The 22,653-nt window shown below is 44.8% G+C and overlaps 1 protein-coding gene across 3 annotated transcripts in view; it reads left to right on the forward strand.

The window, feature by feature from the left end:
* The window catches only part of TP63 (tumor protein p63), a 110,113-nt gene extending 88,888 nt beyond the window's left edge, over positions 1-21,225 (forward strand). For 2 of the 3 annotated variants that reach the window (XM_027848742.1, XM_027848743.1), the window contains exons 9-12: positions 11,973-12,130; positions 14,088-14,232; positions 15,713-15,806; positions 20,466-21,225. In XM_027848742.1, coding sequence (XP_027704543.1) covers positions 11,973-12,130; positions 14,088-14,232; positions 15,713-15,806; positions 20,466-20,762 — 694 coding nt within the window. In that variant the 3' untranslated portion in view covers positions 20,763-21,225. The remainder of the gene's footprint in view (positions 1-11,972; positions 12,131-14,087; positions 14,233-15,712; positions 15,807-20,465) is intronic. The other variant, XM_027848745.1, reaches the window with a different exon arrangement.
* Positions 21,226-22,653: the final 1,428 nt, after the last annotated feature.

The following is a 22,653-nucleotide window of genomic DNA, read 5'->3' on the forward strand; positions in this document are numbered from 1 at the left end:
TTGCTCTCTCCCCCTCTTCCTCTTTCTACCTCTTTTCTCCTTCTGTTTTCCCTTCCTCTTTCCCCTTTCTCTCCCACTTTTCTCTCTTCTTTTCTCTCCTCTCCTCTCCTTCTCTTCTTTTCTCTCCTCTCCTCTCCTTCTCCTCTTTTCTCTCCCCTCCTATTTCTTTCTCCTTCTTCTTTCTCCCCCTCCCTTCTCTGCTCCTCCTTTCTCTCCCCAGCTTATTTTTTTCTTCCTTCTCTCTCACCCCAATGCCATAATCTTTGAGAATAGAAGAAACTGGAGCGATCATTTATTCTAATCACCTCTTTTTACGGATGAGGGAACTGAGGTCCAGAGAGAGCAAGCATCTTGTTCAAGTTCACTCAACTACATCTTAGGGGCAGGGGTTAGCAAACACAAGCGAATCTATCATTATAGACATGATGAGATATGCAAAACAGTACCTTTAGGAGACTTACACCAACCTTGGGCTGCTGACGGAGCTGTCCTGCTTAATTACTATGTGTGGTCCCTGCCAGGTAAGAGAGAGGCCCCCCTCCGGGAGAGAGCCAGGCTTAGGGGCCCTGAGTGTGTGACCACACTTGTGGGTGGTTCTGTCTGAGCTCAACACTCTCTCTTGGATCCCTGGCAGTCCTTTGGCAGTTAGATTGTGGGCTCAGGGAACACAAGGGCAACCTTTCAGGCTTAAAAAAGCCCAAGGAGGGATTTTCAGAGTTACATTTCAGCACCAGATACACCCAGACCTCTCCAGGCTAGAACAAAGGTGGCTTTCTGCCTGGGGTGGATGGGTTGGAGTGGTAGCCACATTATCCAAAACAAAGTATTATTAATGAATCAAGCCTCAGGAGAAAGGTCTCTGGGCAAGGTCCGGGCATTGTTGGGGGAACTCATCCACACTTAAAAACCTGGGAAGACCTTCTAGGGGTTGGGGATAGCATTTTATCACTGATCACATGCAGCTTTCCACAGTTTTTGGAGGGCATGTGATAAGTATCCCACTGAGTTTGTTCCTTCTCCCCTTTCCCCACTTCCCTCTCCTTACCCCCTACATGCTCCTTTCCAAGTAGAGAGAACTTCCAAGTCTTCAAGTGCTAGAAAAATAGGAGCTATCGTTATATAGATTAATAGAAATTAAATAATGAGGATAAATAAGAGAGCTTTTAGGAGACACAGTGAGGCCCAGTGCAGGGACTCGGAGACCCAAAGGCCAACCTCAGTCCCTTCCAAACTGTGTGACCCTGGACAAGTCTGAGCCTCAGTTCTGACATCTGTCAAATGGTGATGATAATAGTACTGGTATCACGGGAGGTTATGTATATAAAGGAAATTGCAGACGTTTAATGTTCTGTAAATGGGAGCATGTATAATTCAGAGCAGTAAGAGGAGGAGGAAAAGGAAGGTGCTGAGAGGAAAGAATGAAAGAGCTGGGCTGAAGGGAGGGCCTCTCTTCTGTGTCCTCCTGCCTGAGGACCAGGAGCAGCTGACGGGCTTGAGGTCTGATCCACTGGCTGTTGGAACAAGGTTCCTGGAAAGGAAATTTCCATGAGCCCACATCTCATACAAAAACATTGCTTTCCAGTGAACAGAAAGGGATGACGTCTTTAGATTGCATACACCCAAGGCTTTGCTGTATGTGTGGCCCTGAGCTCAGTAACAGAAATAAATGGCTTTACGTGGAATCACCTGGTTTGCTTGGTGTGGACAAACTAACCTAGGCTCCTGTGGTTGTAAGCATGGGCTTTTAACTGAAGATCAGAAACTAGCTATTTTCAGTGTGTGACCTTTGGAATCTACCAGCATGAGTGTGTGCTGTGTGTCACAGGCTTACACGTGTGCATGTCTGATGCCTAGCACCAATCTCTAGAAAATATATTGTGGAAGCTCTTTTGGGGGAGATTGTGATTTTTTCCCAGCTGTTCCATTTTCATGTAAATCCCCCAAAGGTGTCATAAATGACTAGAGCAAGGAATATGGAAATCTAATTTTTTGACAGTCATTTGAAAAGAATAAATCAGCTTGGAAAATGACTGTAATAGCCTGCAATTTCCTTAGGATAAATGATAACACTTTTGTTCTGGGAGGAAATCAGTTCTCTGCCCCCTTTTAAAGCGAAGGGAAATTAGTCATTATATTAAGGAAGGGAGAGGCAAAGGAATATATTCTCTTCTAGGTGATGGTGAAATGTTTGCAATGGAATTGCAGCAATTAGTTTTTCACCCCTGTTTTCTCTCTGCCTGATCACTCATTTTCTTTTGCAAGTATTTCTTTTTCTGTGTGTGTATCTCTGTCTGTTTCTTTGTCCCCTCCAATATCTTCATGACCAATGGCTTAGTAGTTGTATGGGTTTCATCCTTATACAACATTTGCAGGAGGACATGGGGCAAGACTTGAGCAGGACCAAGAAACCTGGCTGACTGAGTCGCAATTTGTGTTTTTGGAGGGCATACCCATCTTGATGAGGCCTGTGATCCATTAGTATAAGAGAGTAGTGGACATCATCTTAGGGATCTTCTGTCAAATTCTTTAGATATATGGAGCTTCCATCCAGCAGTAATTTAACTGAATAGCTTTAATGGATAGAATTTTGATCTTTGAGAAAAAGATAACAACCTATGTTACAATACCACCTTTGACATTGAGTTTAAGTGACCCTGGGCAAGTCACTTAACCTCATTGTGTTTCAAGCAACTCCCTAGAATTTATCAAAGTAATAGCTAGTCATATGTGTTGGTGGAGGGGTTTTCCATTCTAGGAGTTTACCAGTCAGATAAAATCACAGAAATAGGAATTGAGATACTAAAATTAAAGCAGGCTCATTCTCCAGCCCCACAGTTCTGCTGTCCTCAGTCTTGTCCATTTACTTCTTCACTCCTGTGCTTTAGAAATCCGCTATTTCCAATCTCTGAGAAGGTTCTAAGATCGTAAATTTGAAGCCAGAAGGACACAGACATCATAGGACCATAGATCCCAAGCTAGAATGGGTCCAGAGCTCATCTAGTTGAATTCTCTCAGAATTAAAGTTACACTGAGCCAGAGAGGTCAAACACATTGGCCAGTGTCACCCAGGCAATAAGAGAAGGGCTATACATTGTGGCCTCTCCACACTGAGCACTTCTTCCTTTGAACCATGCTTTGAATACCCAGGCATGAAGGAGCCTCTGAACATTGCAGAAAACAAAGCTCGATATCTTATGGTGGGTTCTCATGAGAAAGACTGTATTTTCAGAAAACCTCCACTCCAGGCAACAGGCAAAAATCAAACTCTGAAATATCCAAAGAGTGTCAGGAACCCCTCCAAAGGGTGCCATTAATGAGTGCTGAATCCTATACACTGCTCCTCTGTAGAGAAAGCCCACTGCGTTTTCCCTATTTCTTTTCCTGATCCAGTAATAGTAGACACAGTTTATGAAGGTAGTACTAGAATCCATCTTGGCCTTCTGATCAATGCATTGCATTGGGCTTTTTGTTTGTTTCATCTAGGACAAGTTGTATTTAATTTAACAAAAACATAGAAGAGGCTTATATTTGAATTTCTCAATAGTCAGGAAAACTCCTCCATTTTCTTGAGACAATGCAGTAAGCTCCCTTGTGGGCACCGCTGTTGGATTCCCTTTTGAATGTCTTGCTCAGAGTGCATGCTTAAGAAATATTGGTTGAAATGAATTAAGTTCTCAGCAGCCAGTCTTCCTCTGAGCTCAGCTGGAGTGCTCACCAAGCCTTGCTTGGAGTCTTTATGAAAGACAAATGATGACCAAGTGAGACTGGAAAAGCATCTTGGCAAACAGTGGTCTATGGTGCTTTACAACACTTGGGACATTAAACTTTTGCCTTCATTAAGCAGAAGTTGCTTGCATTGGGATGATCCAAAGTAGGGTTAGCCAACAGAGTGATAAAGGAATTAAGCACTATCTGAGGAAGATTTCTCCACCTTCTTCTGGGAACACAGACTGCTCATTAATGAGAGTTAAGAATGATGTGATGACGTAGCCCACAGACAGATAAGATCCTGATATCTTCATAGACTTCGAGTGCCCGGCTCTTGTCCAGGCTTTCTCAATTACCTTTAATATAGAAGGTGGAATAATTGGAGCTGATGATATTTTATGTTATTAAATCTCCCTCCTTTTTTTTTCCCTCTCCATACACTTGCCAGCACACTCTCAGAGTCTCCTTAAGGGGAGGGCTTGGGGAGATTTCTTCATCTAGCCTTCCCATACCATGGTCATGAAGGTAGAAGGCACATGGCTTTCTGTTTTCATTTGAATTCGGTTTTCACTGTCCTAAGCCTTCATCTTTTCTTTTCTCTGCTTCCTTCTCTGCAGTCTCCTTTCCGCCTGCTTCAGGAATGAACTCATGGAGCCCTGCAGAGATGCTCCGAAACAATCCGACGTCTTCTTTAAACATTCCAACCCCCCAAACCCGTCAGTCTACCCATAAAACAGCACTACTTCTGCCTTTTGGAGAGTGGGGCTGGTGTGGTGTGTGTCTGTGTTGTTCATTCAGCCCTGGGACGCAGGGGTGGGTAACACTTTGGTTCTGAGACCCAGAGCCAGTAGTGAAAACAAGCTCCTGAAGGGACTCAGAATTCTATCCTAAAAGACACCTCCTGCAGATTCCAGCACCCAGCACACAACATTCACTGACTGACTGACTGACCAACCTCTGAGTTGGAGAGCTGGAGTTGGTTGGCCAGGCACCACAATGTACAATGTTTGGTGGAATCCTTTCCTGTTACCTTCTGTCTAATTTGTGACGTATACTTGGGTGCTTTTGAGCTGGTCTCAATCTTTTAAAAGGCTTTATAAAAGAGGAAGTAAAAAACATGTTTTTCAGATGTTTTCATTGTTCTATGTCTAAATATGCAGCCAGTGCCTGAGTGGCTCAGTCTGGCCTGTCTAATGCTGGTCATGGTATATGATGGTAGTAGGAGCCGACTAAGATGTTTAGAGCACAGAGAGGCGGTGATGACTGAAAATTGTTTAGGCGCTGTATCCTAGCCCTTTTCCTGAGCACAGATGGCTCTTGATGTCCTCCCTCCTTACCTGGCCTGGGGCTCCCAGAAGGCAGGCGTGACAGCCTGGGCACCTGCACTGTGTCTTCTGTGGTGTGCAGTCTTCTTCCATATGAGTTTTGAAAGACTTTCCTTGAATGGTGTTTTATTTTTTATTTATTTATTTTTTTTTAAACAGCCTGAGATGGGCAAGTGAGGTTTTGTTGAGAAGGCGGGTTGGTTGGTTCCTGTAACCACAATAGCCCTGGTTGGCTGCTCACTTGCCTGATGACTGCCCCAAGCAGTTTCACTGATGGAGAGTCTAAAGGCCCTATTCTGTAACAGAGAATTGGGACAAGAGCCTCCTGGTCCTCCTACAAAGCCAGACACGTTCTGGATATTTATCGATGATATTTTCCCAAGGACCTTTATGTGCTGACAGATTGAAAAACGACCCCTTCAAAGGAATCAAATCCTTTTCTATTCTGGAAGGGGTAGGAAGACTAGTTTTTTGTTTTGTTTTGTTTTGTTGTTTTGTTGTTTGTTTTTTAAACTTTAATTGAGCAATGGTTTAAAGAATCTCAACATTTCTCATAAACTTTAAAGTCATTTTAAATGAGTAATCCCTGGGGTCTTCAAACAAAGTCCCTGTTTCTTTTCAGTCCCCAGCTAGTTGCTTTGTGTCAAATGCAGAGCTGTCCTGTGAGGTTGTAGCCAACAGATGTGTGATTGTTCGTTTTCAATAAACTTTTGCATCTCGGTTTCTCTTGAGGATTTCTTTGCCGTCTCTCTTCCCTAAAGGTGTGTGTTGACTTTCTCACGCCCTGAGAATCATATCAGTACTTGAAGCATCAGACTCTTAAGATTCAAGGGTCCACAGCTGGGCAAGGACCTCAGAGGACATCTGGCCTAAGTCCCTCATTTTGGAGATGAGGAAACTGAGTCAAGAGAGGCCAAACTGAGGGCAAACCTTGGGATATGAAAAAGAAACCCAAGGATTTAGACTCAGGCCTTTCTAACTCAAAGTACTGCTTTCTATCCATCGTCTTCTTTAGCTGCCTCTCAAACCTGAACCATCTTGTCAATTTTACATTCTATAAGACTACCAGAAATTAAAGTTAAACTCTCTGGCCCCTAGTAGAAACTGTCTAATGACCTGTAGTAGACACTCTTCTCTTCTCCCTGTGATACAGTTTTGGTTTGGCTTTCATTCTCCCTGCCACCCCCCCCACCCCCGCCCAGAGTTGACCGTCAGTGGCTCAGCCATCACACCCACCAATTCTTCCAGTCCCCAGTGATGAAGTTCATCCCAGGCAGGTGACTTAGATTCATCAGGACCATTGGGAACTCTGTTACGCTTTCCCTATCTTTGGGTGATTTTAAGTAAGGAACCCAGCCTTGGCTAAAGTCCTCCGCACCCAAGAATAAGTGAAAAAACCTTGGGTTTACTTGAATATTCTTTAAGAAAAATGTGTAATTTTCCACTTTCTCATGTAATTTTACTTTTTCTTTCCTTCTTTTTAATTTCCCCTCGTATCTCGAGTCCAACCTTAGACAATGTTTTTAGGCAATGGCCTATCTTCATTTCTATCAGTCTCAAGGACTCATCCTTTAAAGTAGACATGTAAATGATATTCTCCATTCATTGATCTAACTAGTCTTTGTTACTGTAAGGGTTAAATTGTGATCGATATTTAGCCAAAGGTTGATACCAAAGCTACTATGCTCACATATAGTCGTTGCACCAATCTACATTTTCTAGATGTGGTTGGCTTTTTTACAAGGTTGGCTGGGTGCTTTGGGCATAGCTGCTAAGGAGAAAGAAGATGCCCTTGGATAGAGAAGATGCCCCTGGAGAGCACAGGACCTCAGTGAGCCCAGAGGCTCCTCGTTTTATCATGTCCCTTTTAAAGTCAGTTCATCATCCTTCCCAAATCCCTCTGAGGTAGGTCTGTATTTTGTCCTTTTCACGCTTAATCCTAGCCAAGGTTTCAAACATGACTTTCTGAAGACCTGGGAAGGACAAAATGGGCTTCGTAAAGATGAATGGAAATGTTTGGAAACTCAGCCTTTAGAATGGAAGCCATGGTGTCCTCTCCATGAGTGCAGCAGAGAGATCAGGGGAACAGCAGAGCCAAAGCAAAGAGAGACTGCCCCCCTGGGCAAAACTGAAACATTTTAGGGTCTTTTATGGAACTCTAGTTTTTTTTTTTTTGTTTGTTTCTTGCTACCTTCCCCCCATCTAAAACTCCCAAGCCTTAGTGAATCTTCCTTCCTTGTCTTTCTCAGATGTGCTGGCATGCTCTTACCACCTTCCCATTTATCAATATTGTTCTCAGGAAAGGATCTCACAAACTCAACCATACTCAAGTGCCAATGGCTCATAAGGTTTTATAAGTTACTTTCCTGGGACAATTGGAACTAATTTTTGCAGGGATCAAGAGGTCAAATGGCCAAGTGACCACTCTCTGGTTGTAGACTTTCAAGCATCAGTCAAACGAAATGGTCATGAAGGTGCAGTGTATGTGTGTGTGTTTCACATGAGGGCCCTCTAAAGTCTGTGAAATCTCACCTGCAAACAGAGAAAGCTCATTTCATGCTATTTTCCTTTCTCCCACTTTTTCTTCCTGTCCCTAATTCTATTATTCTACTCCTTCCTTCCATCCTTCATTTCCCTCCTTTCTAACTTTCTTTCTCCTTCCATTCGCTGTTTTCCTCCCCTTCCTTTCCTTCCCCTATTCCTTCAATTTCCTTCTGTCTTCCTTCTCTTCCTTCTTTTCTCATTCCCTTCTCTCCCTCCTTTCCTTCTTCCTTTCTTTTCTCTGCTTTTTTCTTCTCTTCCAATTCCTCTTATTTTCTTTCCTTCCCTATCTGATTCTCTCCCTCCTTTTTTCATTCCCTTCCTTCCGTTCTACATCCTTTTCCCCTTTTCTTCCCTCTCTCCTTCCTTCATTTCCTTCCCTCCCTCCTTCCTTCTTCCTTCCCTCCCTTATTCCTTCCTATCTTTACCTTCCTTCCTCCTTCCCTCCATTCTCCCCTTCCCATCTTCCTTTTATGCCTTCTTACCCTTTGTCTTCTTTCCCTGCCTCATTGCTTCTGTTCAGAATGTTGATACCAGCCAAGGTTTGCTCCTCTCGCTGGAAGGGCTCCCCATGCAACTCCATATTTCCACCCAATTCATTCACAAAAAGCACATGGGGTAAAATGATTGAAATGTCCAATTCTCTTAGGGTAAGTACTGTCATTCACCTTCCCCATTTGGGCTCCCACCTCCCAAGGAAAGCAGAGATCTCTTATTTTCTTGAATTCTTCTAGATCCTGTAGGACCTGGGCCATCCAGCCCACCTTCTTTTAGGCAACTTTGACCTGCTGCCCAATCCACAAGGGCTCCAAGCCCCAAAGTCAGTCCCTGAGTTTTCTGAATAAATGGTGATTGGCACTCTTCCTAACTTTCTTGTTCGTTTAGCTCAGCTGGATTCCTACTGCAACATGTGGAGTAATCATAATGCTGCTACTATTTCTGACCTTGCTGCTCCAAGAAGAAATGAACCTCTTCTGAAACCTCTCCCTCTCCCCCTCTCCTTTTATCCCTCTCCTCACTCTTCTCTTTGTCTCTATTTCTTTGTCTCTTTCTTTTAGTCTTTCCTTATCTCTATCTCTCTCTCTCTCTGTGCTTCACTATATCTGTCTCTCCCCTTCCCTTCCCACTTTTCTCCCCCCTTCCTTAAAATATATTTTTTTCTATATTAAGGGTGGCACATTCAGAATTTCAGGTTTGCCTCACCTCTTGAAAATGCTACTGCTGATTAAAAAAACAAAAACAAAAACATTTGACAGCTTCTAAGCATTTTCTGCAATCCCCATTCACTGTCTCACCCACATATTCTCCTTCCTGGATTTCCTGTGGGTCTTTATGGCATGCAGGAGTTTAGGTTTGTGGCACCTCTGATTACTTGTTACTTCTTAGCTGGGGCATGGCCATTATCCCCTGACCTCTGCCCACCTCAGGTACATGGGTGTTAATAAGAATCATTGAACCCCATTCCTCAAGTCAGGAGTCTGTCCACCAATGTTCATCCAATCCCTGCAGTGATAGGGAGCTTATTACTTGAGGGGTCTGGTTCCATGAAAGTTAGAACAGAGGTGTGACCACATGGCCCAATTCCATATTCCAGGAATTGGGGTCTCCTTTTCTTTATTCTAAGTTAGTCTGTTTTTGAGCTACTGGTATCTTAGAGAAAGTTTCCTTTGACTCCTGTTGTATTACTTTCCTCCATTCCCCCTTTCACCAACCAGGGGGGATGTGATGTTAGCAGGGTATTCCCAAACCCTGTTAATGGTGAGCTTTTCCAATATCACCTACAAATGACAAAGAGAAAATATGTAGAATGTCAGCTCACTGACAACTAGGCACGAGTCAAATCCAGATCTGCCTGGCTCCAAGGCCATCTTCCTAGCCATAAAGCCAAGTTGTTTTTAAGGCACCCTGGGAGCCCTTTCAGCCATAAACATGTATGTATATATGTATATGGGGAAAGATTTCAAGTTCTATGAACTTGGAAGAGGGAAAGATAGATCTTTATTTTTCACTAATCTCAAACTGAAATTTGGCATTTCCTTCAATTATGAATAAACTACTCCAGCGTCTTTGCTGAGAAAACCCCATGGACAAGTCCATGGCATCATGAAGAGTCTGACGTGACTGAACAGCTAAACAATGTAGGTTTTACCAGATTGCCCAAGGGGACCATTAAAAACAAAACAAGAAAAGGTTAAAAACACCTGCGACTGATACTACTCCTTGGCAAATCCCAGTGGAAACCATACTTCTAAAAGTAATAATGAAATTTCTAGCTCAGCTAAAGAACAACAAAATCCACACAACTCTCCTTATCTCTCGCTAGTGCCTGCCAAACTAGTCAATGTTGTACCCTTGGATATACAAATGTACCATGGCTGGTGCCATGGAAACAGTACTGGGTTTGAATCCTGCCAGCCAGCCCCCTAACTGTGGGTTCTTCACTTCACCTACCTGTAGAATTAGAAGGGGGACCAGGGAACCTCTGAGGCCCCTTCTCTCACAGTGACCCAACATGCATTATTGATCACCAATACTTATAGCAGAGTCAATGCTGGGGAAGCTATTCAAACTCTCGTTGGTCATAACTTGATTTCTTAAAATTGGAATCACTTTGACCTTGAGCCCCCAAGCCTAGGGGCTGTGCTAATGTATGTGCTAATATAACATATACATTTATATGTGTAAATAATAAGAACATTATATATATATATATATAAAGTCTTGCAAAGCATTTTATTTTATTTTTAAAATATATTTATTTATTTTTAGTTTTCAACATTCACTTCCATAAGATTTTGAGTTCCAAATTTTCTCCCCCTCTCTCTGCTCCTCCCACCCCAAGATAGCATGCAATTTGATATAGGCTCTATATATACATTCATATTAAACATATTTTCACCTTAGTCATGTTGTAGAGAAGAATTAGAACTAAGGGGAGAAACCGCGAGAAAGAAGAAATTAAAAAAAAGGGAAAAAAAAGAGAGAGCAAAAAATATACTTTGATCTGCATTCAGACTCCATGGTTCGTTTTCTGGATGTGGATAGCATTTTCCATCACGAGTCCTTTGGAATTGTCTTGGATCCTTGCATTGCTAAGAAGAGATGAGTCTATCAAAGTAAGTCATTGCACATTGTGACTCTTACTGTGTACAATGTTCTCCTGTCTGTCTGCTCACTTCACTCAACATCAGTCCATATAAATCTTTCCAGGTTTTTCTGAAGTCTGCCTGTTCATCATTTCTTACAGCACAGTAGTATTCCATAACATTCATAGACCATGACTTGTTCAGCCATTCCTTTGCATAGCACTTTAAACACAAACACTGTAGAATAGGTACCAGTGTACTGTCATCTCCATTTAACAGGTAAAAAAAATTGAAGCCCTTTGGCCTTAGTGATGTGCCTGTGGTCACATAGCTCATAAGTATCCAAAGTAGGATTTGGGCCCAAGTCTTCCTGTCTCCAAGTCCAGTGTTCTTAAAGATTGTGGTCTTTCAGGTGACTCTTCCATGGAGGTTGACATCGCACTTTAATCCAAACACAGGAACAAAGCCAGAGGGCCAAGAAGGGGAAGAATAAACTGGATCCTTGACTGCCTAACCGCTGATTGAACTTCAGGCTAAGATCTTCGTCCAATACTGTAATATTTTAGGAAGAAAGGTCTTCTGGGGGAGTTGAGGCAGGATGAAAGATTGTTGGATTGGATGTCAGAAGTTGTAGTAGTGTGTCTGAATTAATCCATCCAGTGTGCTTTGAAGGCCTTACAGCTTCCTAGAAATAGGAGTTGCTGCTGTTTTTCTTACTTCACAAGTTAGACATTTGTTTTCAGAGATAGGGCATCCTCCTGGGATCTGGGATTCCAGTCAGAGGGAAACATACCCTTTGCAGGAGGCTCCAGATGGAATACCCTGGCTGGGAGGTAGCCTTCTCACCTTCACGTCCTTCCTAAGCCATCAGTGTGTCTCTGCCCCCATCGCTTTCCTCATGTGTTGGGTCTGGGGTGATTTTACAGGCATCAAAAGAGGGAAAGGCTGGAGAGACCACGAGAAGGGAAGGATTTGGTGCAAATTGACACTCAACAGACACTATGTTCGGAGTCTATGAGGAACACCCGGGGGGAAGGCAGGGGAAGCATTTTGATGCTCTGCTGGTTTCTGTCTAGTAACCCCCAACTTCCTTGTCAGAGGTGTCATTCCAGATGGGGATATTTCTTCTAGCTGGAACCCAAGGAGCTGGTTTGTACTCTCTCACACCACCCCAGAGTGATCCTCTGGCCCAAGCCCCATTCTACCAGCCAGCTGACCTGGTTAGGACCTGGAGGGCCCAGTTGTCCTCTCTCCTACCCCCCTCTGGGCTTCTCCTTTCATGCCTCACTTCAGGCGTGCATCTCTATTCCAGGACCTCAATGCAGTCGCAAACCTCATACGGCACCAGCTCGCCACCTTTGAGCAAGATGACCAGCATCAACAAGCTCCCTTCTGTCAGCCAGCTCATTAATCCTCAGCAGCGCAATGCCCTCACTCCAACTGCCATCCCCGATGGCATGGGAGCCAACAGTAAGTCTTTCTTTGGGCAGCGTTTGGAGAACACTGTGTGCTGTCTGCGGGAGGGTCTGGGATATGACTGGGGAGTGGGGTTGGGGTGGGCAAGGGGGCAGAATCAAGGTCCAAGAGAGCTGGATGCTGTGGGAGGCCACACACCTGAAGGACACTCATCTGGGGCACTGTGGGCACTCCTTCCACCAGCACTGAAGACATCCACTGTAACTCTGTAGGATCTTCAGGTCATAGATTTAGAGGTGGACTGAAGTGACCTTAGATGTCATCTAGTCCAACCTCATTTTACAGGTGAGGAAACTGAGGCCCACAAAGGATAAGTGACTCACCCAAGTTCATATAGCTAGCAAGGGTGAGAGGCAAGATTCAAACTCGGGTCTTCCTGAGTCCACTTGCAACACTCTATCCCCAGAGCCCCAGCTTCATTCTCAACCTGTGTATTACTTTTCTGTGTTTTGCCCTAAATCTCTCAGAGAAAACCAACCTAAGGCTATGGATAAAAGTGACCTTTCCCCCAGTTTGGATGGTTTATTCCCACCTGAGCTAGAAAAGGCTCAGGGCACCATCATCTTTAGATGGATGAGCTTTCCCCTTATCCTCAGCCCAAAGGACAAAGGCTCACCTTCGGGGCAGCCTCTTTGGGATAGAAGAAGAGGGACAAAAGAAATTTCACCATGTGGGAAGAAACAGAAGGAAGAATGAAATAATATTTGAGGCAGCTTAATGTAGGCTAGGAGCCAGGGCACCATGTTGAACACTCAATATGATTACAATATCAGCCTCTTCCAGTCCTTACGTCGTGTATGGACAGAAAGAAACAGGGCCAAAGACAAAGACAAGGTCAAGGGGATCCAGCCGGCTGCATTGACTTACCTAGGATGCTCTGTCTGAGCAGGAGAGTTATCATAAGAACGCTAGCTGCCCCCCACCCCAGGAGAGACAGTGAACAGGGAAGTAGATATCCCAGATCATGCCATCATAATCCCTTGAACTGGCATCTGTCATTTAAGGATCTCACTGGATACCACACCCCAGGGAAAGAGGAGACAGAATTATATACTTCAGCCTGGAAGAGACTGAGTTCTGATCCAGTCCTTTCATTTTACACAAAGTCCTGAGGCTGGGATTTGCCCGAGGTCACACAGATAGAAAAATGTGGACAGAGGATTCAAACTCAGTCTCCTGATTCCAAATTCCAAATTCACCATCTCCTAAAAACCTCAAACAAAACTCTGAAAAACACAACGCAATGCCAGGCTCTTTCAGTTCTGGCTTTCTGTGCATCATGAAGCAGAAGAGAGAGAGCACCATCATGAGAGTCAGGAAGTCCTGGGTTCAAATCCTGCCTCAGACACATTTCCTTTGGATCTCAGTTGCCTTGCTTTTGAAATGAGAGTGGGAGAATACCAGATAATCTCTAAGGTTCCATCCAGCTCAAAATCTGGGATCTAGATTCTGTCTCACTTTCCTGTTGCCTGATCACACAGCACATTGTCTTGCAGGAAACGTTCTAGCAATCCCTTGCCTACGGCAATACCTAACCAAAAGATGCCCATTGGGTTCACAAGGATATGTCATCAAGTGGTGCCCAATAGTGAGATGCAGTGGGGGTGGAAGGGAGGGAACACTGAAGGACCTGGGTCCAGATTCTGCCTCTTATGCTTACTATGCATGTTATACTGGTTAAGTTTCCTCTACAATGTGAGGGGTGAGATAGATGGCTTATTAGGTTAATATCTCAGATAATGAGATAATATGGCACACAGTAGGTGCTATGGAAATGTATATTCCCTTCCTCTCCCTTGTGAGGTCCCACCTTAACTTACTTTCCTTCCATGGACCTCAGTTTCCTCACCTGTCAAATGAGGGAGAGGAGAGCCGACCAGTCTAGAACCATGATCCCATGAATCTCTCTGTGCCTTCTTCTTCTTCTTCTTCTTCTTCTTTTTTTGACTAGTTCCAATGATGGGTACTCACATGCCAATGACTGGAGATATAAATGGACTCAGCCCAACACAGGCCCTGCCTCCTACCCTTTCCATGCCCTCCACATCCCACTGCACACCCCCACCTCCATACCCCACGGACTGCAGCATCGTCAGGTGAGTACCCAGACTCTCCCTTCCGATGTGCAGCCCTGGAAGCCGGGGTAGCTGGGGTGACTGGGGTGGCTGGCCAGACCTTGGGGATCAAATCCACCGACATGGATCTAATAGAAAGCCAGCTATGTCAATTCACCAATCAAGAAGCATTTATTAAGTGCCTACTGTGTTCTAGTCACTATGCCGGCTGTGTGGTGCAGCAGTGGCATCTTCTTTCCTGAGTCTGTCTCCTGCCATCTGGGAGAGATCACTCAGAGAAAACCCACCCAGCCCTGTTTTTAAAGGATGGGATTTGGGTTGGTCAGCAATCTTGAGTGCTTACTGCATGCATTTCTCAAGTGCTTTCTTTCCATGTGTTGGGCAGTGCTCTTGTGAGCATTGGGGAAACAAAGGAAGGCAAAGACAGTCCCTGCTCTCCAGGAGCTCACGATGATGTAGTGGGGGAGACACCAAGAAAACTACTCTGTACAAACAAGGTGTGGACAGGATGAGCTGGAATCAGCAAGGGAGCATTAAGGGAATCTAGAATATGTTGCTAGAGGAGCAGCCAGGGGGCCAGTCATGGATCCCAGAGTATGGAGGGGAAGTGATGTATGAGGAGACTACAAAGGCAGGGGGGGGGCCAGCTCCTGATGGGCTCTCACCACATGTCTGTATTGCTTTTCCTTCGATCATTCCACAAGCATTTGTGATGAATGAATGGATGAACTGGATGTGTAGACATGGCTTCTCCATGCCCACACCCTTGTATCCTCGTCTGCCTTCCGCCGCCCCCTGCCCACGTCCATGTGCTCAGTTTGCAGCTGGGGAGGGGCTTCCTGAATGAGCATTTGTTCACCCTCGCTGTCTCACTCCCTTTCTTTTCTGTCCAGCTTCACTGCTCACAGTTCTAAGCCAGCTGGGAGTGAGTTGTATGGTAGGAGAGAAGAGAGTAGACTTCATTTAGATGGGGAATTCCCAGAAGAGGAAACTCCCTTTGCCAACGAAGGTTGCCTAGAACATTGAGACATTAGGTAGCTTCTTCAGGGTCACACAGTCAGAATGTGTCAGAGGTGGGTCTGGAATCCAGGTCTCCCTAACTCCGAGGCCAGCAGCTTTCTCTCTCTGCACTACTGGATGCTGCCTGTCCATCCATTAGGAAGAGAACAAAATGAAAGCCCTGGCCATGTAGTCTAGTTCAGCTACACTGTGTTGCCACAGGGTCTATCCTACTGGCAAAACCACCTCTAGAGGAGAGCAGGTTTCCTGAAAGGCTCTCTCCATGAAGGATCAGATGCTACTTGACCTTGGTGCTCCTTGACCTGGACTGAAATTGCATCTGAAATCATTGGTTGGCTTCTGCCTCATGACTTTTTCTGCCCCTTTTCCCCCCAGAGCAGTCACCAGAGGGTAGAAGGTTGGGGTTCCCTTTTTCTGGCCGGAGCAGTCAGGGTGAACTCTCGTTTTCTGTTTCCTCCTTCCTCCCCCCTCCCCCTTGCAGTTTTTTAGCGAGGTTGGGCTGCTCATCCTGTCTGGACTATTTCACGACCCAGGGGCTGACCACCATCTATCAGATTGAGCATTACTCCATGGATGTAAGTAACTGTTAGCCTTGCCTCTCAGTTCTGTTTCTGTTCCACCTGCCCTCTGACATGTATCACCTGTGTCTTGGGGTTCAGAGCACCTCCAGTTTCTCATGGAGCTTTTCCACTGAGTCACAAGTATATTAATGATGATAAATATTAATTACAACAACTCACACTGGTAGAGAACTTTAAGATTTCCAAAGGACTCCATGTATTATCTCAATTGAGCCTCACGACAACTTTGTAAAGTGGGTGTTTTTATTGTCCCTGATTTACAGATGAGGAAACTGAGGGTCAGAGAGATCAACTGACTTGCCTGGCTAGTAGGAAAGGCAGGATTTGAACCCAGATCTTTGCAAGTCTAGAACTCACAACTCCACTTTGATGTAGGAAGACCCACAGTAGGATTCTTTACTTGTTAGTGGCCCAGCAGCCAATCCTCCTTGACTCATAACCATCCACCAAGTTCCTATTGTGTGCAGGAATATTGTCCTAGGACCTATGGGAAATTGGAAAGATGCTCCTCACCCTCATGGAGCTTATATTCCCAAAGGAATTCATAGCCCTTTTCTAGTCATTCAATTAATCAGTTTTATTTAAGCATCTCCTATGTGCTAGGCACTGCTTTTGGACATGGGGATACAAAGACTAAATGAAATAGTACCTGCCCTCATGGAGCTTACATTCTATCGGCAGCAGATACTAAGATTGTGTTTTCTCCTACAGCATTGGGGGTAGGGGAGAGAAGATGGGGGGAGATAGAGAGAGAGAGAAAGAGAGAGAGAGAAGAGGAGAGGAGAGGAGAGACAGAGGAGATTAGGGAGAGGGAGGGAGGGAGAGAGAGACAGAGAGACAGTGAGAGAGACAGAGACAGAGAGAAAGAGAGGGAGAGAGAGACAGAGACAAAGACAGAGAGACAGAGAGAGAAACAGAGACAGAGAAAAGAGAGACAGAGAGAGAGAAGAGACACAGAGAGAGAGAGAGAGAAAGAGAGAGAGAGAGAGAGGAAGAGGGAGAGGGAGAGGGAAAGAGAGAGAGGGAGAGAGAACATGAATGGTAGAATTTTCACTTAAAGATGGAGCCATGGAGGTGTGGCCCTTCTTCACAATAAGTACCCAACAGAGTTGCACAATAAGCTGAACAGGGAAGCAGAGTCCAAGACCAGGTTCCCCCCAAAGGCCCAGCTTCAGAGTCGTTTCTCCCTGGTCCTTGCTGCTTCCAGTTACATGGGTCCCACTCTGAGGCTCCTCAGTCATGCTGGGCTCCCCAGCTCCTGCTTGCAGTCCCTCCCGGAAAGCTCTGATCTTCCCAAGTCAGGGTAAACTCCTTGGAGGGAGGTTGGGTGGGAGGGAGCTGCCTGGCTTTCTCTGGTTTCCCTTCCTTGGTTTCTTTGCTGGTCACTTGGTTGCAGCTCTTGTGCCTGGGTCTCTGTCTTGGGGTGCTGGCTGTCCAGGTCTCACCACTTTCTGCAAGATGAGCTGCCCTCATTTCCCTGCCCACCAGACCCCTAGGACTGGGAAAGCTGAAGGTCTTCATTTTGATGCTGCCTTAAAAACAAAACAAAATGAAATGGAAGCTCCGTCTTCATTATCCCCAACCTTGACACTCAAAAACTCCTTCTTTTAAAACAACGTCTGGAGCCCTGCCCTCGGCCACCACCCAAGGCTGATGCTCTCTGATAGACGAAGTGGAGGTTAGGGTTAAAAAGCTGAAATGAAAGTTAAAACTTGGGCAGCAAGTCCTGACTATTTTCCATTTGCCTTGAATTGATCTCAGATAATAAAATATATTTTTTAAATCCTCCCTGATGTAAAATAAGGGGGTTGGATTAGATGATTTCTAAGATCTTTTCCAGCTCCAAATCTATGACTTTATGACGGGGGAAGAAAAAGAGAATAAACATTAGTAAGCACCTACTATGTTTCAAACACTTTACAAATATCTCAGTTGGTCTTCACAACAACTCTGGCAGGTAGGGGCTATTATTATCCCCATTTTATAATTGAGGAAATTGAGGCAGTGGTGCAGCTAGGTAGTGCAGCGGATAGAGTTCAAGGCCTGGAGTCAAGAAGAGCTAAGTTCAAACTGTCTTCAGCTACTTACCAGCTATGTGACCCTGGGCAAGTCACTTAACTCTATTTGCCTCAGTTTCCTCATCTGTAAAATAAGCTGCAGAAGGAAATAGCAAACCACTCCAGTATCTCTGTCAAGAAAATCCCCCCAAAGCGGTCACAAAGTATAGAACATAATTGGAAACAACTAAATAAAAGAGGCTAGTGACTTGCCCAGGGTCATACAGCTAGTTGGTATCAGAACTGTGATTGGGATGCACCTCTCTCTAGACTCTTAGTATTGCCATTTTTCCATTACTAGAACCTGAGGCTGGTGGGAAGATGTGTGTGTGTGTGTGTGTGTGTGTGAGTGTGAGTGTGTGTGTTTGTGTGTGTGCCTGCTTGAGAGACAGAGAGAGAGAGGCAGGGAGGGAGGGAGGAATGAGGGGTCTATTTTGCTACCTCCCTCCACTCCTACTTTGGATCTACAAAACCTGTTGAGCACCTGCAGTGGCAAAGAGAGATTCAGGCTAGGAGATAATTTACAATAGAATAGGAGAGTGTGGCTGCTAAGAGGGAAAGTGGAATAAAATTCTCTTTGCCATTATTCTCAGGACCCTGGGTGCCCTACTGCAGTGGTTTCCACAGTTGTGAAACCTTCCAGTTTAAGAACAAATAAACAACAATAAAAATACATTTGGCAGAACCCTTGCAGGAAAATCTTCTAAAACTATTATTTTAAATGCCAGGAAAAAAAAAATGGCTTAATGTTCACTTAAAAAGGGAGAGGACAGCTGCCTAGTTTCTTGCAGCACAACCCTAACCCTGTTCTGCCAGACAGAGTGTGGGGCTTGGATTCAGGACAGCCTTGGTTGGAATCCTGCCTCCGACACATCTGAGCTGTGTGACTGTGGGAAATTATCATCTTCATCTCCCTGAGCCTCAGTTTACTCATCGGTAAAATAAAACAATGTATGCCTGACATTCTGCACATTTTCTTATTCTCTAAAGTGAGACAGAAATAGAAGCTCTCATTGTTCTTGTGCCTCACCCCATGCCCCTACCCTGGGAAATATTTGAGGACACAGCCTAGAGGGTCTCTACATTCTGCATAGAGTTTCATCCATTACTCAATCAAGAAACTTTTTTTTCAAAGCACATTCTGTGTTCCAGGCATTGTACTAGGCACAGAGGGTGCAAATGGAAAAGTCCATTCAGCTAACAACCACAGTTAGCTGTCTTACTGTTTCCTTACAGCCTTTCCTTGAAGACCTCCCATGAAGGGTTTGGGCAAAGACCCCCACCCCCCTTCCTAGTCATCTCTGTCCCACTGTAATGGTTGGTTAGTCAATGTTTGACATCAAACCAAAGTCTACCTTCCTACAGCTTCTCTCCATAATTTCTGGTTCTTTTCTCTGAGTCTGAGCAGGTTAAGTCTCTGCCCTCTTCCCTGGAGGGTCCGTAATAATGTCCTTCAGGTGAAATAACCTCAGTTCCCATATGGCATCATTTGAAGGTCTTTGATCATCTCTAGGTGATCTCCAGTTTATCAGTGTCCTCCCCATGTAGTTCCTAGAACTTTACACAATTCTCCAGATTTTTTGCCCACTTCCCAGGAGAGGGGTGATTAGTGAAAAAATCTGAGAGCCTGTGATCAAAGATGTCCAAGAAAATATTAGGGTGACTTTGTCAACTCTCAATGATCAGTTTGGATGCTATCATCAGGACAGCCACACTGCAGAGGAGAGAGCTCAGGGCAAAAGTCCTGGGACCTAGATTCAAATCCTAGCTCTGCCACTTATTCCGTGGATGCCCTTGAGCTGATCAGTCTCAGTCTCTGGGCCTCACTTTCCTCATCGTTAACTGAAAGGGTTGAACTAGATGCCCTCAGAGGTCCTTTTCAGTTCTGCATATTATCTCATGATTCAGCATTAAGCTAACTTTCAAAGAAAGATTTGATACAAACAGATAATGGGGAAAAGACATGATTTACCCTCTATCTCTGAAATAAATGCTGATTTATGGAACTCAGTAGGATTTCCTGGCTATTGGCCTATCTTTAACAGAGAAGAAGTCTAGGGGTCTAAGGGCAGATAGTTTTGTTGCTGAATTGTTCCCCTGAGACCATTAACTTTCAGCTAACAACGACACTCAGCAATCTAGGAATAGCATTGTGTGCCTTCCTTATATGTTTCTGAAGTGGATTTGTTGTTGCTATTTCATATCTTATGCTGTGATGTCTGAGGGCCATCCTGCTACTCTCTACCTTGGCACTGGCATCAGAGGCTTTCAGTAAGCAGCCAACTTTACCTGCAAAATGCAAGGGTTGTTGAGTTGCTCGCCCTTTGACGGAACCTAAGTGAGTGCCTATACCTTTGCCCTTGAAAGGCAATGTGACATCATAGCTAGAGTATTGGACTTGGAGCCAAGAAGATCTGGGTGTAAATTCTGCCTTATACTCTTCCTAGATGAGTCACCTGGGTCAAGTCATTTGCTATTTCTGCGCTATGGTTTCCTCCTCTGTAAAATGAGGGATTTCAACTGAATGGACTTCAAGGTCCAGGGCAGCTTTAATTCTATCATGCTCAGTTTACCAACTTGCTCCCCTCCCTGGTAGGATCTGGCAAGTCTGAAGATCCCAGAGCAGTTCCGACATGCCATCTGGAAGGGGATCCTGGACCACCGGCAGCTCCATGACTTCTCCTCACCTCCCCACCTGCTGCGGACCCCTAGTGGCTCCTCCACTGTCAGTGTGGGCTCCAGTGAGACACGGGGTGAGCGGGTCATTGATGCCGTCCGCTTCACACTCCGCCAGACCATCTCCTTCCCTCCCCGGGAAGACTGGAATGATTTCAACTTTGACATGGATGCTCGTCGCAACAAGCAGCAGCGCATTAAGGAGGAAGGGGAGTGACCGATGCATGGGACAGTCCCCTGCCTGCTCTCCTGCCCAACCTCTCCTCCCAGCCTCCCTCCTCCCACTGCAATACTGGATCTCCAAATGCTCTCTTAGGCCAGCCTCTTCTCCCTTATCTTCTCGGTCTGATCTCATCATAAGAGGAAGAAAGCCACTGCTTGCTTTACCATGGTAGTCACCCCTGCCTAGGCTTTGGGTCTTCATTTGTTCCAGGTTCCTGGCCTCCATTCTCTGGCCATCACAGGATGGAGGATGGCATTGGTGGGAGGAAGGGGGAACCTATGTTGTTGTTGCTTTTTGGTTCTTGGGATATTTTTCCTAGACCCTCTTGGCACAGCCGTTTGTTATATGATGTTACATGCTACCCTTGATTGAGTCTTTGATTCAAGATGCTATATAAATATACAGTATATTATATATATGTATATATATATATTTGGGTGGGGGAGGAGGTGTTGTGGTAATAATTTAAAGGAAAGGAAATTTAGTTGCACTTAATGAATTATTTTTTATCTTTTATTTTTCCTTCCTAAAAATCCTTTCTGGATGACTCCTCTCCATCTTTAATGGCAAAATGATAAACCAAGCAAGCAGCCGAGACTTAAATCCTAGTTTTTAACTGTATTGGCTTAATGCCATGGTAAGGCCCCATGGGCCTGAGGGGATCCTGTTTTAGGGCTCTAGGCTGTTCCCATCTCCACATATTGAGATCACACAGTTGGTGGGGGCACCTAAAAAAGCCCCTAGTCAACTAACCCCACCTTCAGCAGCCCCAGGTCTTGACAGTGATTGCTTGGTGCATAGTTCTGTACTGTTCTAAGTAGAGTGGTCTTTATTTGAGGCATAGAGATCTTTAGGCTTGCAGGGAACCTCTTCAGTCAAATTCAAGTTATTTTCAATAAGGGAGAATTTTTTTATAAAGGTGCGTTAAGGAAACAGGATATGTTTCTGGTGAGACCAAAACATAGCCGGGCTCATTCCTCATTCCTACCCAGGTTGGTACTCATTTTGGCCTATCTTATTTCCTCACAGGACCCCTACCCACCTACCCACCCAATCCCCTACCACTACCATCCCAATCCATCTGGTCTTCTCTGATGGGGGCAGTGCTCAGAGATTAAATTTCCCAGGTCCCAGAAATCTGGCATCCACCTCAGTCTGCACAGAATTCACCTCCTTTTCTTGTTCCTTATTAGAAAAGTGTTTGGCAAAAAACCTCAGCTCTTGTTTCCCCAAATGATACATCAACTCAACACTCACCCCAGATTTTATTCTCTGACTGGGAGGGATTGATCAGTACCCATGATACTTTCTTAGGCTCTACCAGGCAGATTTGAGCAGAATCCTTTCAAAAGGGAGTTCAGCAGAGCTCTCTGGGATGAGTCAATCTTGTTGAGTGTCTCCTGAGACAGAAAGCTGACTTAGAGCAATTCCTCAAAAAGGGATTGGTCATTCTCTTTGGAAGTGTTTTGGGACTGCTTACAACCCCCAGCCTACGAGTTGAACAAAAATGTCCATTCTGTAGTTCAGTGTTCTGGCACCCTTCTGATCAGGAACAATGCATGCCTAGGCCCACTGGAACTTGCTTTTCAGAGTGTCCATCCTGGGCTTCTTTTTACACAACACGGCCTAAGTTTCATGACTTCGTGACAGAACATTTTGTGCATGAACATCTCTTGAATTTTCCCTCTGATTCTGAATTAGCAAAAGCTGATATATGCCTTGAAAAAAACAGTTAAGCAATGGCTAAGATCTTGGCTTTTCTTATGATGTCCTTCCAACAGAGAAGTTCCACATTGGCCTGGTTGAAAACTCATCAAGACTTCCCTCCAGCTGGTGAGACAAGGTTCTTCCTCCCCCAACACCATTTCAGAAGTGCCGTCTTTAT

This window comes from Vombatus ursinus, unplaced genomic scaffold (genome assembly GCF_900497805.2).
Source record: "Vombatus ursinus unplaced genomic scaffold, bare-nosed wombat genome assembly UNPS02006874.1, whole genome shotgun sequence".
Lineage (NCBI taxonomy): Eukaryota > Metazoa > Chordata > Mammalia > Diprotodontia > Vombatidae > Vombatus > Vombatus ursinus.